General features: G+C 45.9%; 1 protein-coding gene across 27 annotated transcripts in view; it reads left to right on the forward strand.

The window, feature by feature from the left end:
• The window catches only part of LOC120386909 (collagen alpha-1(XXVII) chain B-like), a 278,660-nt gene that overhangs the window by 153,346 nt on the left and 107,752 nt on the right, over nt 1-17,562 (forward strand). For all 27 annotated transcript variants that reach the window (XM_039506933.1, XM_039506934.1, XM_039506924.1 and 24 more), the window contains 3 exons: nt 3,063-3,107; nt 11,296-11,349; nt 12,014-12,058. In XM_039506933.1, the coding sequence (XP_039362867.1) occupies nt 3,063-3,107; nt 11,296-11,349; nt 12,014-12,058 (144 nt within the window). The remainder of the gene's footprint in view (nt 1-3,062; nt 3,108-11,295; nt 11,350-12,013; nt 12,059-17,562) is intronic.

Genomic DNA, 17,562 nt, shown 5'->3' on the forward strand with positions numbered 1-17,562 from the left:
CAGGAAAACCTTGTGGTGTGTTTTGACAACTTACTCAGTCCATGGACACTAAAGAGCCCCTTCTCCTGAGGCATACTCATTGTGCTATAGCTCAGGTATCCAACCGGTCACACCAGTAACAAGAAGGAGCATAGAATAAAAATTATACCCCCCATCCCTTACAGTAGGGGACATAGAACTCATCAGGAATCCAGAAAATGAGGGCGTACTTCTATTCCCTGGCTGGATAATATTGAGCATCTTTCCCCTTGTAGATGAACCAGGCAAAAAGGGGCTATGACTACTGAACTTTTAAAGGAGACCTTATCCCAGAAGTGCCAACGATTCCGAAATCCCACCGAAGAGAACAAAGCTTTAGCAGATGTCCAAAGTATGCGAGAAAGGAATTTACCATGAAAACCAATTTTAGGGTGGTTGGGATTAGGAAATGTGTGTGTGTGTGTGTGTGTGTGTGTGTAAAACAGTCCTTTTCTCTATTTTCTGGAAAATAAACATATTTCCTTCCTCAGAACAGATCAGTACACTTAAGCATGGTAGGTCCTTCTTTCAACAAAGTTCACTTTCTCCACCAAACAAGCTCACAGTAAGCAGAAAAGCAACCGGCACCTTGGATTGGAAACCATTCAAGATTTTCTCTTAATTTTACAGTAAAAGGGAGTTTTACTATATGGAACTAGGTAAAAATGGCTTCCACCGTGTGCACATCACATCCTGGGTAATTCTGGCTACTTTCTTTGATAGCCGATCTAGAGTTGGTATATCTGATCAAACACACTATATAAAAAATTGCAATTGGAAGGAATATATTACTATTTTGGTATGAGAGTAGCCCCTAGAGGCTCCAGACGATATGGGGGATTATGCTAAAGTATGTACATGTGCATAGTAAGACCTAAAGATTTACAGTCTAAATATTCGCTGTGGAATTGAAATGTTATCCCCATTTTCAGATGGAGAACTGAGGCACAGGGGGTTTAAATATCTTGCCCAAAGTTACAGCGGGCCAGATTTTCAAAGGTATTTATGCACCTAAAGGTCCAGGCAGGGAAGGAAATATCTTTTATTGGGCTGACTTTGGTTGGTGAAAGAGACCAGCTTTCGAGCGCTACATGATCTCAATGGGCGTTAGACACCTAATCTGCTTTGGTGCTGAGTGGGATTTTTCAGAAGTGCCTGTCTGCTTCTTTAGGTGCCTAAATGCCTTTGAAAATCTGTCCCATTACAGCTGCATGATGGAGCTGGGAATTGAGCCCGTATCTCCTGAGCACCAGCCCAGTGCCTAAACCACAAACCTAGTCAGCATCTCTGTTTTGCTAAATGGTTGGCTCTGTTACTGACAGTCCAGTAAGAGTAGGTGGCTCTTTCCAAGGTTACCTGCACACAGGGCATCCATAGTGGATGATAAACAGTAGAGGGCACAGAGTGACTAGGGAATCCTGTTGTTTGGGCACAGTCGCACCACAATGCATAGTTTCAAATAGGCAATGGGCAGATAACTATCAACTATATCTTCTAACACAGTACTACCTCAAAAAGAACGAGGAGTACTTGTGGCATCCTAGAGACTAACATTTATTTGTTATGCTCAAATAAATGTGTTAGTCTCTAAGGTGTGTCTTTTTGCTGACACAGACTAACACGGCTACTACTCTGAAATCTGTACCACCTCCGTGTGTGCCTGCGTCTGCCTCTGAGGTGTGCTAGGGAGGGCAGCATCTCTTACAACAATGTTTGCATCTGGATTTACTGCTGATGACTTACTCCCTCTGAATAGGCTGGATCTACTAGAGTCCCATGTCCTAGCACTCAGCCAGTGCTGCTTTCCACTGTGTTATTACAAACGCGTGTCCGGGAAGTGATAGCAGAATCCTGAAAGGATTCCTGCTAAAATGCTCGGGGTGCACGGCCGGCCTCCCCACAGAGAAGCTGCTGCAAGTGAAGCCCATTTCCTTTCTGGAAATGAAGGGGTACAAAACACTGCAGACTTGCTTGGGGTCAGCAGCTGTACAAAGTGGGGGAAGGGGGTTGAAAGGAGACCCCTTCCTTCCCTGGCACCTCTAGGCAGAGGCTGCCGGTACTGGACTGTCTCTAGAGGGGCCCCAGCCCTACCCTTTACAGGAGTCAGCAGCATTGACCCCCGCGTGCAATGGGAGGTGCTACATGCTGTGCTCAGTCCCACTCCTCTTCTCTTCTGTGGGCCCCATGCAGCAGCTACTTAGCCCTGCATGCACAAGAGATCATGCTTCTTAGTAGCAACCTCCTCGTTGGAGACAGCCCCAAAATGTCCCCAGATGTACTGACGACAGTTCTGTTCCATCTCTACTGGAAGTCCCCACATGCCACACAACCCTATTTTCTTCCAGGTGGTCTCTTGTGACAGGTTTCGTTGCACGATTGTCCCCATTTTACAGAGGGGCAAACTGAGTCACGGGAGTGCCGTGACTTGCTTGACATCACACAGGAAGCTGGTGGCAGAGCTGGGAAGGGAACCCAGATCTCCCGGCACGAGTCGTGCCTTTGCACACTATTAGACGTCGCTGCCTGTAACCACTCACCTCCCTGCCTGCACTTTCCAGTGCTAAAGCAGCTGCTCCCATTTCCTTCCCACCAAGCTCTGCTCGTCCCTTTTAATTGCCCTTCCCTCCTTCCTTTTCCCTGGCTGCCCTCCTCTCTGGCCAGTTCCCTTTCTCCCTGGTTTTCCTTCCCCCTCTCACCTGCCACCCCTTCCCTGTCCTCCCTTCACCTGTCCCTCCCCTGCCAAACACCCAGTGAAACGCTCCCTTTATCCTGCCTGCTCCTAGGAGGGGAAGCCAGTCTCAGCACATAACTGCGGGCACTGCAGGAGAACAACAAGTAGCCTTCTGTCTGAGGGGCTGCCCGCCTTCATTAACATGCTTTCTGAAGATGGAAGCTCTAGATTGCTCAGGCTGTTGGAATGGGCGGGAGGGAGGGTGCGAGGGGGAGGCTGGTCTTTTCCTTCAAGACCTTGAAACACTGAACCACTTTTCAGCCTCTGTTTGTCTAAAAAGAGTCTGTAACCCTGTTGGTCTCTTTCCTTTTAGGGAGAATTGGGAGCCCCGGGTCCTCCTGGAGTTCATGGACTCATTGTAAGTACAAAAACAAACGGAGCTTTGGCTTCTGAGGGTTTTAACCCTTTCCAGGGCACTGCAATCACACACCATTTTCCTTCCTCCTCCTCTTGTGAGGGAGACTTGGGGGGATGTGACTCTTCTTTTTATGGGTGAGAGGAAGATTAAAACTGGGGGAGGGGGAAGAGGAGGTGCCAAAGTGGGATGAGAAAGTGGAGGTGGTGATTTCAGGTATGTAACTTTTTTAGGCACAAGAAAGCCCTTGAGAATTTAGCCCTGTGTGTCTCTGTGACTTTCCCTTTTGGTGACATTTACCAGTGTATTTCTTTAAAGATAGGATCGTGCATTTATTCCCGGTAGGAGTCTGTTTGCTTTCTTAAAAACAGACCCTCTAACCAGCAACACCAGGAAACTAAATTGTTTGACCACGGAAGGATGCATGGTTCCTGGACAGTGAAATTATTGCATGAAGGAGTACTCAGCCATCTTGATATGTGGGAATGTAATCCCCTTCCGTTCACAAACACACAGCTCAAATCTGCCCTCTGTTACACCCTGATTGACTTCAGCAGGGCATGAACTGGTTTAATAGAGGGTGATATTTTACCCACAAGCCTTTGTGCGTTGAGGTGAGCATATGCCCTACGTGCTCCCTCCGCTCCTGGATTGGCACTTTTACTTTTACTTTTTTTAGGGCTCTGTGTTTGTTTGGAGCCATTTCCCTCAATACACAAGAAGTGACAAACTTTATTATTATTGTTAAGATGACATTCATTCGAAACAGTCTCCTCTTCACTGATGGCTAGCTGTGAAATCTGCTGTGCAGATTAAGAACAGTTATGAAATATCTCCTTGTGCGTTGGGGTAATCATTCATTGTACGATGGTAGCACACAGATGCCTCAACTGAGATGGGACTATATTGTGCTGCACAACACACAGTAAGGGACAGTCCTTGTCCCAAAGAGCTTACAATCTAGATAGACCAGACAGACAAAGCATGGGAGAAAGACAGTGTAATTATCCCCATTTTACAGATAGGGAACTGAGGCACAAGGACTTGTTCAGGGTCACAAAGGACCTGAACCCAGGTCTCCTGAGGCCCAGCCAGTACCATTAACCACAAGAAAGGAAGTTTTTCAGAAGTTATGAGAAACCAAAGGACGTTACTGTCCGTGCCAACACAAATGATGGATTTCATCCTGGTCCTATTGTGAGCCATCTTGACTGGCCTTGCTTCCAGTGCAGAAAGGCATTTCTTTTAAATGCTGGCTTTGGGTTGCTAAGGTTGCAGCCTTCAGTTTGCTTCTGTCGTCCCTACTCCTTCCTCTCCCTTCCCAATTGTTCTTTGAGAAGATAAAATTTCTGGTGTATGAAGGACTTTTAGAATCGCACACCTCCCCTGCATTCCCACAAACTGGCTCTTCAGTATTAAAGCAACTGAGGGGGAGAGTCTGTCCAGTTGTGGATCAGAGAGAGGCATCGCTTCTTAAGAGTTATTTGCTTCAAGACCAGTACCTTGAATGATGACATTTCTCCTTCCCAGAGAATCATTTTGTGCTCAGGTTTTTAAAGGGCACCAGTTTCTTCATACAAATTTTCTCCTCCCATGATAAATACCTGCAATGTCTGGACAGCAAAGATGACTTCACATACTGTTTTTTCAAAATTTTCACCACTCCTGCCTCTTCGAGTGTCTTTAGCAAGAGCTTTGGTTGATGGACTTCATCTCCATGCTCTCAGGCAATCACAAAAGCTATATCCTTGACTTTCACCCATAGACGCTCCAAGCGCTCTCTTCAGATTGCATGGAGCTCCTCCAGGTGAAAAAGGGGACCTGTCCCACAGCGTAGGCCCATGTGAAATGGTCTGAATCAGCCAGTCCCGGAATACCTTATGACTGTGTGGAAGTCCACCGGGAGATTGTCTGAAGAAGTTCCCAGCATGGCAATGGAACAGCATGTGAGATGATTTGAGATCAACAATGTGACTGATAACGAGATCTCAAAAACTAGACAAACTAAAATCCCCCTAGGAGGCTTTCTTTCCAATCTGGAATTCGGACACAGCTGGTTCCTAGCACTCACTCTTCACCCTGTACATCTGCCAAAATAGCCCTGCATTGTGCCCTGGAGAGTGCAGGAAACTTACGTGATGATAACTTGGCGGTGGAGCAGGTCAAAGCTGCGATCCCTATGTAAGCAGGAGCTGTTTTTAGGCTTGGCCATGTCACTGCCCCTTCACTAGCACCCGATTCCCTTAAAGCGTGCGCTCCCTCTGGCGGGGGTTGTTGAAATAATTGGGCCTGCCAATTTGTCCTAATTGTGAACTCAGTTGGGAGGAGTAAGTGAAAGTTCATGGAATGTCACAATAAACTCGAACAACAAATGTTGACGGGGAAAAGGTGCAAAAGCGAGATGGAAAGATTGAATTAGTCCAAACAAAATTACTGATCTAATTCAAGGACTGTGTTAAGATCAATAAATAAGAACAGTGTCAGACCAAGAATCAATGAAGCAAAATTGGTGTGTCAGAAATTAGGCTTGTTGATGGACAAAATAATGAGGGGATGGGCTATTGCACCCATCACTCCCCTTTTGGGGTCCCCAGAAAGAGACTTTAGAGGGAAAAGTTGGCTATAGTGTTGCTGTCTGACTGAAAGATGAGAGATCAGGAAGGAGCAAGTTTCACCATCATGGCTGCCATCTCCTGGGATCCTGGGCTTTCTTCATCCTAATGCCTTGACCAGACCAGGCCGTAGAGAGGGAGCTGGATGACACGGCCACCTCCTCCAGCTCCTGCTAAATCCCAGCCAACACCTTGGATGTGAGACTTTGTCCCTGTTCCCCTACCAACACCTCATGAGTCCTTTTCTTTCCTCACCTTATTTCTTCTCTTTCCTGGCTCCTTTTTTCTTCTGTCTAATGAGTCTGGCTCAACTGGCCAAGACTGCATATTTTGCAGTGCTGCTGTGAGCCTGTGACCTGAAAGGCAGCTAAATGAAATGCCCTAAAAAGCCTGAAAAGTTTGCCCAGTCTCGAAGTGGCTGATAAGACTGTGTGCTGGTCCTGTGCTTTTTCCAGTAGTGAGGTTGAGGTGAAAGTCAACACCTGACACAGAGGCTGAATTTTTTATTGTTGCTGTTCTCTTCTCTCCCCTTGTGTCTGTCTGTCCTGTTTTGTCTTCTGAGGAAGTGGGGACTGGACTTGAAATCTAGCCCATTTCAACAAACTCCCTCCTCCCCCCCCCCCCCCGAAAGGACAGTTATTACCATCTTTGATACCATCTAAAAGATTGTCAAACAAGGGGGCTTTTCTGTCTAAAAACTCTACAACTAAAGGGGAAGAAAACAAGGGATTTGTTACAAAGAAAACCTTATTTAATCATGTCCATTTCAAATGCTTTAACTCTTTTTCCTTCTCTTTCTGTATCTTTAATAAAAGGTTATAAGGATTTTTAATGGTGAGTTTGCCATGGTACACATAGGCTGAGGTCTCTGTATTCCGAACCCTGACCCTTGTTTAACACTATTTAATGTTGGACAGTGACTGGGTTATGTTAACACCTTTGATTTTTTGGGGGCCTCTTTGTTCCATCTAAATGAATACAACAGGGTCTGAGTTTGAACCGCGAATGTCACTACTTGGCTTTGAAAGCACATAGTTCCTACTTTAGGTTTCCAAAACCCCAGAATGAGCGATCTACTCCACAAAGGCAAATCTAGGCAGTTTCCATTGGAAATATCAACATATTCACACTAGACAATGGTTAGGGATTGTTCTCCTAGCATCCAAAGAGGCTGCTACCATTCAAGCTTGGGGAGGTTCTGGGAAACGGGGGCTCCAAAGGGTGGGAGTTTGTCTGGGGGAGAAGTTCTCTCTTGCATGCACCTGTAGGCAGAGGAGAGCTCTCTTGATGTCACAGTACTTGCAGAGGATGAGTTGCTTCACCTCTGTATATAAAATATGAGGAGAGAAGTGAGTTTTTTCTTCACCCGCTTTGTGCAAGGGAGCTTGAGCTAGACATGGTTCCAAGGGATTTGTAATAATCCTCCAGGAGGAGCTGGCTCAGAGAGTGGGTGGGTTAGGGAGACCCTTAGTAAGGCTGACCTAGGAAAGGACCCCCATCCTCCTACCACTCCACCTCATCTCCTATCTCCTCCTTATCATCCCTCCATCCTCCCTGCCACACTGAATAAGAAAGGGGAGATGGTGGATCTTCTCTGCCTCCATCTCCTCTCTCTTCTCAGCTGGTGGCAAGAGGCTCTTTTCCTAGAGCAGGGTCAGCAGTCTGACTAGGCCTGGCTAGAACAGCTTCCTTAAGACGACATTAATTGTTGGGGTCATGCACTGCATGTATTGAAGCCCATATACCTGCACCCTGCCAAAGTTCATGCAATAGTTTCCTTCTGTCCCAGTTCTGAATGCTCAGAGAACCATGGCCCCATTTTCCAGTGGCTTCCGAGCTCCCTGCAGGGGATTTTTGCTTTGCTGTTTGAAGGCTGAAGAGCAGAATTAGTTGTAACTGGAGCCTCCTGCTTTCGTAATTAACCATGTGGGTGAGTGCTAAGTAAATGTGTTCCTACAAGAAGCCTTTATGCTGGAAGGTATGAAAAGGGGATCTGTTTTAATACAGCCTCAGCTCAGCACTCGCGGTGAGTCTGCAGCCACATGACCCCCTGTTATAGAAATATTCCTCCAGCAAAGGCTTCCCTGTTTATTTACACATTACAGGAGAGCTTGGTCCACTGTATCACTGGCTCCCTTCATGGGGGACAGAGCAATCAGAAGCCTGTTTGAATACCGACCTGTGAAAGCCTTTTTTTAATAACATGAACTCTAGCGTCTTTCCTAGTCTGTGCTACAAAGGTAAAGAGTCCTCACCGCAGCAGAATTTCCAGGCTGTTGGGGTATGCCTATCCCTGACTACTTTTTATCCTTTCCCATCTCCCAATCCTTCTCTTGCCCATTCACAGACGATAGAAATCAGAGCCAATAGCGCACCAGCATCCTTGCAAGTTGCTTTCCTTGCTGGATCCGTGATTGTTTCAATATCCTTTTTTAAAAGCCCCATAAAGCTCTGCTTGAGCCAGAGAAACAACATCAAGCTCTTGAGGACTAAAATACTGTTTTAAAGTCTCTGTGGAGATGAGCAGCTCCAGCAAAAATAAACCGGCTTTGACCAGTGCTGAGAAAGATGTCATAAGCATCTTCCAAGGAACCAGCAAAGTTGTGGCTGTTTCCTTCTGAGAAAGGGAAGAGTGCAGTAGAACCTCAGAGTTACGAACTGAGCAGTCAACCACACACCCCATTTGGAACTGGAAGTACACAATCAGGCAGCACCAGAGACGACCAATAAAAAAAGCAAATACAGTACAGTTCTGTGTTAAAAATAACCTACTTATAGGGAAAGCAGCATTTTTCTTCTGCATAGTAAAGCTTCAAAGCTGGATGAAGTCATTGGTCAGTTGTAAACTTTTGAAAGAACAACCATAATGTTTTGTTCAGAGTTACGAACACCTCGGGAATGGAGGTTGTTTGTAACTCTGAGGTTCCACAGGAAAAAAGAGAAATGGCATCTGAGTGAGCGTTCACCTCATTCATGTGGCTCATGTAATGGTTTAGTGCAGTGGTTCTCAGACTTTAGTGCTGGTGACCCCTTTCACACAGCAAGCCTCTGAGTGCAACCGCCCCCACCCCTTATAAATTAAAAACACTACTTTATATATTTAACACCATTATAAATGCTGGAGGCAAAGCGGAGTATGCGGTAGAAGCTGACAGCTCGCGACCCCCCCCCTCCATGTAATAACCTCATGACCCACAGTTTGAGAATCACTGGTTTGGTGCCACAGATAATGGAAGAGGAAAATCCATCACTGTTCAAGAACTAAAGAGAATGGGACAAATTCTGACCAAGAAATCTGACTAAACATGAACCTGGTGCATCGTAGATGAGTTGTAAGATGTGCCTCTATGTCCCAACCATTCCTAGTGATTAAACTTTGGTTTCTTAGCAGACTTGTAAAGCTCTAGGCAGCAGCAGCAGCTAGGAGTGCATGGTGCTACGTCTCAACTTAAGTCCTGTCACTTGCCCAATTATGATACCAGTGAGTGCTAAATAAATGCTTGTAATAATATGATAGAAAATAGCAGCCCTGGGAATGTGCCTTTATACTAGCACAAAAAAACCACCTCCTCAGCAGAATGTTAGTGTAAATTAAAGTTCTGAATTAACCCAGCCATTTCTCCTCTGGAGTTTAAATGGTTTGCAAAATGCTGAAAACTCCTTTTTAAAACAATGTCAAAGACAGACTTGTAAATTAGCCTCAATCCAGGATTCAAATACAAAGACGTTATTGAATTAAAAGATGAACAGATTGTTTCAACCTCTGAGGGAGCATTAGGGATTCAAATAGCCTGATATCCCCAAGGAGGGCTCAGGTTTGAAATGTTGGATGTGACAGGAATCAGAGGACCACTTTCTAATTTAACAGGAGCCAGCCATTGTTTTCTCCGCTCTGGGTAGCTCATAACCTTGAATGTCAGCTCCACGTGTATCGCATATCGGGATATGATGCTTCATGCGCTGTGGGAGATGGCCCTGGATGTGGAAATCTTCTTCAATGAATTTCACCATTCTGTCCACTGCTGGATTTGAAGAACTTTTGGAGTAGGAGCTCACTTAGATCTGGGATTTCTTCTGTGTGGCAAATTGCCGGCACTATTATGATGGGCCCCACGCTTTCTCCTCTTGTAGGGTTCAGGGAGCCATTTCTCACCCCTGAACTGGGGTATCAACTGTCCCACTAATGTCCTAGAAAAGGGGCGTGGAGAAGGAGGGATCCGGGCCCGCCCTCTACTCTGGGTCCCAGCCCAGGGGCCCTAGGGATAGCGGTAAATCACTTGAACTAGCGATTCCTTCCCCTGGGCTACTTCCAACAAAGTGGGTATTCACCCACGAAAGCTCATGCTCCTATATGTGTTAGTCTATAAGGTGCCACAGGACTCTTTGCCGCTTTTACGGATCCAGACTAACACGGCTGCCCCTCTGATAATGAAGTTAGGCACCCAACTCCCATTCAATTTCAAACTTCCTTAGGCTCCTCTTACAATCCCAGCATAGGAGTCTGCTAAGAGAGCCCAGGGGCTAACAATTTAAGAATAAAGAAACAACGGAAATAAAAATGCAGCAGGGTATTGGTCTGTTACCTTTGACTGGTTCAGTGTAGCAGTGCTGCTATGGAAATACTTTTTAAACTGTTAAACAAATTATGTAGCAAGCTTTACAGGAGATGGTACAAAAGTAATTGGGTCAAATTTCAGATCTGCTTCGTTGGAGCTGCACCTGCTTCAACGAGGTCTAGATTTGATTCTTAGACTTGAATATAGATCCAAGAATCCGCTGAATTTAATCCATAGCTTTCCTAACTTCATATTGTTACCATTTCATTTTTAGTCTCCTACCCCCTCCTCACCCTCGGCAGCACATATGTTCGATTCTATATGTGTAGAACTTTCTTGGTGTGTATTCCTTCGATGTTAATCCCATAGTGAGTTTTGGAAGTTAGGTGATATTCCACCTACTTAATTTCACTGTGTAGATTTCAACTGGATATATTTCTATACATAGTCTATATTTCTTATTTTAGGGTCTGTCCGTATTCCCATTGAAGTGCATGAACTTCCATGGGAGCAGGACTGGAACGTTCCTTTTTTTCTTTTGGTGTTGTGCATTGTTGAACTTTAACAATTCTCCACCAAGTTGGCTGTATTTCAGTAGTGGATGAAGTGAACCCTGCAGAGAGCTTCTGTATCAGTTAGTTACATTTACAAAGTGCTTTCATGTCCTTCATTCTGAATTAAAAATATGATGTGAGTAGAAGTTGCTCTTCTTACTTCATTATTCTATAAGGCATATACTTGGTATTTCTATACTTAGAAGCTATCTATACGCTGATTACAAATCTCTTGATTAACAGGATCCTGCTTCCATTGAAGTCAATGGCAAAACTTCCATTAACTTTAAGGAGAACAGAATGTTGCTCTTAAGTTTTCAAACAGCAAGAAAATCCTCTGTGTATGTTACTCATCCCAGTGAACTGGTGAATAGGGTTAGGGGCCCTGGCAGGAGGGTTTTCATGCCATATATCAGGATCCATTAGCTACACACCTAATAAATTTGTTTCATTGTGTTTCTCTTACCAGGGAGATATGGGCGCTCTCGGACCAATAGGCTATCCAGGACCAAAGGGACTAAAGGTAAGAGAGTAACTGAGCCTTGTGCTCTCTTATCTGTCCAAACCAGGAATGACTCTGCCTGAAGATTGTTCAGTTCATTGTTTGGGTGAAAGTGGTCGTCTTTACGAGGAGAAGGTTGGGCAGTAATATTTGTCCACTGACCAGTAAAGGATGGTAGACAGAACATCACTCTGGCAGTCTGCAGCAGGTGTGGATTACTGGGGAATGCAAGGAGCATTTTCTCTGTGCAACTCCAGACCACAAGGGGTAATTGGCAGTAAATCTGATGATCCACCTCAGAGGCTGTATGGGAAGAGACCTGGTGCAGAACCTGTGGCCCAGGCCAGATGACCCTGGATGCCATGCATTTTGGCCTATTAGCCCTGTCAGTGACTAAGATCAGCAAAGAATCCTGTGGCATCTTATAGACTAACAGATGTTTTGCAGCATGAGCTTTCGTGGGTGAATACCCACTTCGTCGGATGCACCGACGAAGTGGGTATTCACCCACGAAAGCTCATGCTGCAAAACGTCTGTTAATCTATAAGGTGCCACAGGATTCTTTGCTGCTTTTACAGATCCAGACTAACACGGCTACCCCTCTTAAAAGTGACTAAGATCTGATTCAAGTCTTCATGATACAATAGCAGTGCTCAAACTCAACCTCGGCTTCCTCTTTTTTCAGGGGCTGATGGGAAACCCTGGAGAACATGGACTGAAAGGTGATAAGGTGATCTGAATACTCCCTTATTGCACTGTGTTTTATTCTGCATGTGAAATCCCACTTGTAGCTTCTGTTTCATATTCTGCACCACGTTATGTGCCCCATTCTCCTTCCTCTTCTGGCTGTCTACCAGAAATCCCATCCTCTTCTTCGTTTAGCATCTGTTCTCCTTTCTTGACACTCCCATTTGTATTTTCCTTTCTTTTAAATAAGATGTCCCCCCAGCCCCTGGCCTATAGAACTCTTCCCAAGGCATCACATGGGGTGGGAACATTGCGACAGTGTATATGATCTTACCCTTTTAGTTTTTCTGGTAACAAATATAGGCACAACTGTTAGGGTGGGGATTTGAGATCAGCATGAATCTTACTCTGATGACCAGAATCTCTGCTATGGAAAGCTCTGGGTGTGAAAATTTACTTCCCTAAGAACCTCCACCTCATCTCAACACCACTTCCTTTAAAAAAAATGGGGGGCAGAAAACCCCATTGGGTAATATTTTCCTTTTAGATGAGTTTTCTAGGCTAATCACGGTTAGTTCCTCTGTCTTTACAATGATGCTGTTGTGTTTGGGTTATATACAATGCAGTGTATGACAAGGTGGTTTGGTTATGTGTTTAGATCTTATCACTGGGTTGGGGTAGAGGTGGGGCTTTATCAGCATTGTCGCCGCTTTCGTTTATTAGGGCAGGTTTCAGGGTGTCTCGCAGTGTGACACGAACATGCAGGCCGTGTTCTTTCTTCTCATGAGGAAGGTGATTGAGAGACCAGCACAGACGCTGGATGAGACGTACCTACTGGAACCTCGATTAAAAAACAACATTAAGAGATGCAAAACCTCATGTAGCTGCTCTTATTTCAGGTTAAGATTGGTTTATATCAAGTTAGTTTGCTCATAAGGAAGAATCGACTTAAACTAAATTGATACAAGCCACTTTGAGGTATAAATAAGGGGTGGGAGTTGCATGGTTTAACTAAATTGGTTTAAAATGCACCGTGACTTAAGCCAGGGCAAGTGTGTGTGTAGACAGGTCTCACTCCCATAAATGACACCCTCCTGCAGATGCTTGGTTGTAGGGTTTGTTCCCTCCTTCAGAAGAGGGCAATGCAATAAGGTAATTAGCCTCATGACATTGACTGCTTGGGAGGATAGAGCAAAGGGGTAGTAATTGTATTCTCCTCCTCCTATTTTTGGAATGTGTTTTAATGGCAGTGTTGAATTCATTCACTTGGTGCTGTTTTTAAGGTGTGGTCTGTCGGCACTAAACCTGTATAGGGAAGCCATGTCAAGGAGCCAGATGCCCTCGTGCTCTGCATTGTGTTAGCAGCTGACTGTAGCACTCCCATGTACCCAGGCTCAGTTTCTGCTCTGTATCACCTCATCCCTCTGGGAGAGTGCGGGGGACAACTTGGGACCAGGCATGTTTGGGCCAGGGCCGGCTCCAGGCACAGCTAAAGAAGCAGGTGCTTAGGGCAGCCAATACCAGGGGGCGGCCCTCCGGGTCTTCAGCAGCAAGTCCCTCACTCCCTCTGGGAGCGAAGGACCAGCCGCCGAATTGCCGCTGAAGAGCGGAGCAGCGCAATCGCGCTGCCGCAGCTTTTTTTTTTTTTTTTGCACACCGCTTGGGGCGGCAGAAAACCTGGAGCCGGCCCTGGTTTGGGCAGAAGGGAGACCTCCCTATAAGGGTGAGTCGTGATCGCTGTAAGCAGGAATCCTGACCCAGCAGTAACTCCAAGGGCCCCCAAACTCTCCCGTCGATGCAGTCTGCTCTCCCTGAAGAATTGCCTTGTCCTTAAGATGCTGAATCCCTTAAGAACTGGCCAGTGTTTTAGGCCTCACAGGCAGTATCGTTATCCCCTTTCTACAAAGATTATCAGATCTGTCTATTTAATTCACTTATATGCTCCCCATTCCCATAGAGTCTAAGTGCCTCACGATTCTTAATGTATTTATCTTTACAACACCCCTGTGAAGTCAGAAAGTTCTAGGGGATTGGATCTGGCTCCCCTGTGCCCGTCTAGTGCCCTGACCCCTACCCATTGTTCTGCCATTGCTACCTGCCATCCTGCTTTCGGCCTCTCTCTCTCTTTCTTTCTCAGCCAGGCTGGAAGGACCCAGAGTTTTCTCTCCCTTCTCTGACCACCTCTCCCACTACATCCTCCTCTGACTGCGCACGCGTCCTGCCTGGCTTTCATAAAGGCCCTTTCCCACTCCAAGAATGACAAATGATCTAGCTCAAGCGTCTATCCTTAATGAGTTGACTTTTCATTTCAATATCCTGGGGCACTGTCAGAAAACCAGATCAACCCAGCGATGATATCACAAATGGGAGAAAGCTTCCAGACTACTTGGGTGCATCCTTTCCAGCAGTCTCACAGCCAAAGCCCTGGGAGAAACAGGGCCAAGTAAATAAAATCCATATAGACTTTGACCGCCTAGTTCCCTTTCACACAGGTGACTGCAGTCAGTTTTCATATTTTAGCTATAAAGCCTTTTACCCAAGAGGCCAAAATCTCAAAATAGGCTGCACTCACTTGCACAGGTACAAACGAGACACATCAGCTCTATAGTGAGATTGGGAACGTTTGATTTTCTTTCGGCCTGTGTTCTTCAGCTTTTTGGTTTTGTGATTTTTTTGGCATCGGCGTGCAGCCAGTTGGCCTGTTTCTAATACTTAAACTTAGCTTTTCTAAGTGATCAGTAACCTGCTGTAGTCATTTGGTCTCATGCTTCTTTATCTTAGTGGATCTTTTGGTCATATTGATCACTCTGTCTATTTTTATGTTGTGCACCATGAGCAAGAAACAGATGCCTTCTTTCCTATCTTGCTGTATTATGTTTTTTATTATTTGTATTCTAGTAGCACATACAGACCCTGTCTGATACTGGACCTGGTTGTGCTAGCGCTGTATATACACACACAGTAAGAGACGATCCCTGCCCACAAAGAGCTTACAAAGAGTCTAAATAGACAAGACCGACGAAGGATTGTCATCTTCATTTTTCATGTGGGTGCCCAGGGTCACCCAGGAAGTCTCTGGCAGAGGCAGGAATTGACCCCAACTCCCGAGTCCCAGTCTGTTACCTTAGCAGCAAGACATCCTTTCACTTTTGCTTCCTTCCTCTTTCATTTCTGTGAAACTACGTTCCATCCCAACCACTACTAGGTGCCTCAGCATCTTTCTTTGATGCTCGTATTTCCTCCATATATGCTATACAGTTGAATCTGTTAATAGAAGTCTCAAATATAATTAAACTCCTTTTGTAGTGAGGGGATAATGCCCAGATTGCCGTCCATTTTGGTCATGGTGCCCTTCTGCGTAGAGTGGAGTGGGAGAGGTGACTTGAAAGTAAGACGGTTCCGTTCTGCATTCACCTCCTGGATGTCTCATTACTAGTTTCCACCTCTCTTGTGCATTGTACATGGGTTTTATGTGGCCCATGGCCTTTCTCTGATCCCTTGATATCCCTCTTCTGCCTGTCAGATCTTAAGTTCATCACTACCTTCCACTGTCTCTTTATCCAAACCTCTCCTTTGCGCTAAAGGCCAGAAACCTAAGACACTTCCTTGGCACCCATGTTTCCCTTTGATACCTACCTTGTCTGAGAGTTTGTCTACCACCATCTCTGGGATGTTGCCAGCATTTGTCTTTTCCCGGGTGCTGTCTCTGCAAACAGATAGTTATTTATACCTCTATCACTTCCTCACTAAAATAAATCTCTTTCTGTTGGATGTGGTGGCTAAGGTTATGGGGAACTTCTTGGCTGAATGCACTGGTGGGTCCCCATCCACATCACAGATAAAACTTTCTGAAGCGTAACTGGGCTCTGACACACTCAGCTTGAGCTAGTTACAGCTTACACAGTTCAGCCTCCACACACTATGCAACCACCTGTAAAGTGTGTTGGCTTGTGCACACCCTTCACACTGCACGTCCGTGTTTGTGTCAGCTGCTCAGGTTCCCTCAGGGGAATGCACTGTCTCAAGTAGGCCCTGCCGGAGGTAGTTGGTGGGGTATGTTTTGCATGGTGCCATGCACTTTAGAATGACCTTCCACAGACACACCTGGGAAGTAGGACTGCCTGACTCACGTACGCAGCAGATAAGGGTGGGGGGTCCCATCTGCACGTCACAGCTATGTTGGAGACTGACAGTCTAGTTAATCCTGCTCACAAACTGGGGTCAAAACAGTAAGGAACCACAGCCAAGATTTTCAAGTATCTAGGGTGCCCAATCTCGGACATCTTAATGGGGCCTCACATTCAGGAAGTGCTGAGTACCCATCCTTTGAATGCCAAGGCCCTTTTAGGTGTGTCAGGTTGGGCACCCAAAACGACTAGTCACCTTTGAAAGTCTTCATATGCTAACTAGGTTGAGTCTGCATGTCAACCATACCATCTTACAACCTGGTTACCAGCTAGCGTAGATGGCTCGAAGGCTCAGGAAAAAGAACCGGTCAGCTTTATTGAGCATGTCTACTCTGGCTGGGCAACCGTACTGACTCCTAACTCAGATTCCAGAGTCCTGTCCCAGCGTGTGTTGGGTCTTTTGTAAAAAACCTGGGGTAGATTCTTGAAGGCAGTTGCCAGTGTCCTGTTCAGGAATGCAGAGACGGCTTCCCTAGAAAATGACCAAAGAATTTATTGTGGGAGGTGTGTAGCAGGGGCAGCCCATTACAGAACCAGAAGAGAGGGGGAATGAAAGCACCAGCTCAGCTCTTCTCTGGTGAATGTGGAGTTAAACTCCAGCCCTGTGTGGAGCTATAAGTTTTTGCTATGTATATAATATATACATCTCCCAGACATTAGACAGCATCTGGAGACTAAAATGCTGGATCAGCAGGAGTGGTGCAGCACTCGCCCCCGGCAGGCTGACAATAATCAGTAACCTTTTGTAATTATTAACTCAGTTCAGATGAGAGCAGCCTTGATTGGCCTAATTCATTCCATCTGCCACTTCTTGCTGTCGAGCAAAGGTCTGAAAGGAAATGAGGGCTTTGAGGGTGTTCTGCATCCTGCTTGGCAAAGGTGGGGCTCTATCACCTGCCATCAGAGCTGGCAAAACTTGGCCCCGTGTGTGCGTCTCTGTCTCAGTGGAGATTTCCCCACTTTGCTGCGCTGGAATCGCAGGGCAGGACTGGTGGGGGCACCCTTAGGCGGTGACAAGCCAGCAGGCTGGAATTCCCAATGTGAGAGCCATGCTGCTCCAGAGGGAAGATGGGAATTAATGGTAGGCCCAGCAGTTCTCTTCAGAGCTGCGGTTTACAGGCTCTTCCTAAGGATAGCTAGAGTTACTTTAGTTATACAGCTGCAGTGTCATGTTAAACCCTGCTAATACAGTTTCCCAACAGTTACAGGAGAAGCATGTGGTCTTCCAGCCTACTCCAGCTCCTGGGTTGTTGTTTTTTTCCCACAGTGAAGGAAAGCTCCCTTCACCCCTTTGCCAGGGAGGTCTGCTCCAAGCTCTTTGAGGTAGTTATTACCTTTCCCAGCACCGATTGTATGAGGC

The sequence above is a fragment of the Mauremys reevesii genome, linkage group 19, assembly GCF_016161935.1.
Source record: "Mauremys reevesii isolate NIE-2019 linkage group 19, ASM1616193v1, whole genome shotgun sequence".
NCBI lineage: Eukaryota > Metazoa > Chordata > Testudines > Geoemydidae > Mauremys > Mauremys reevesii.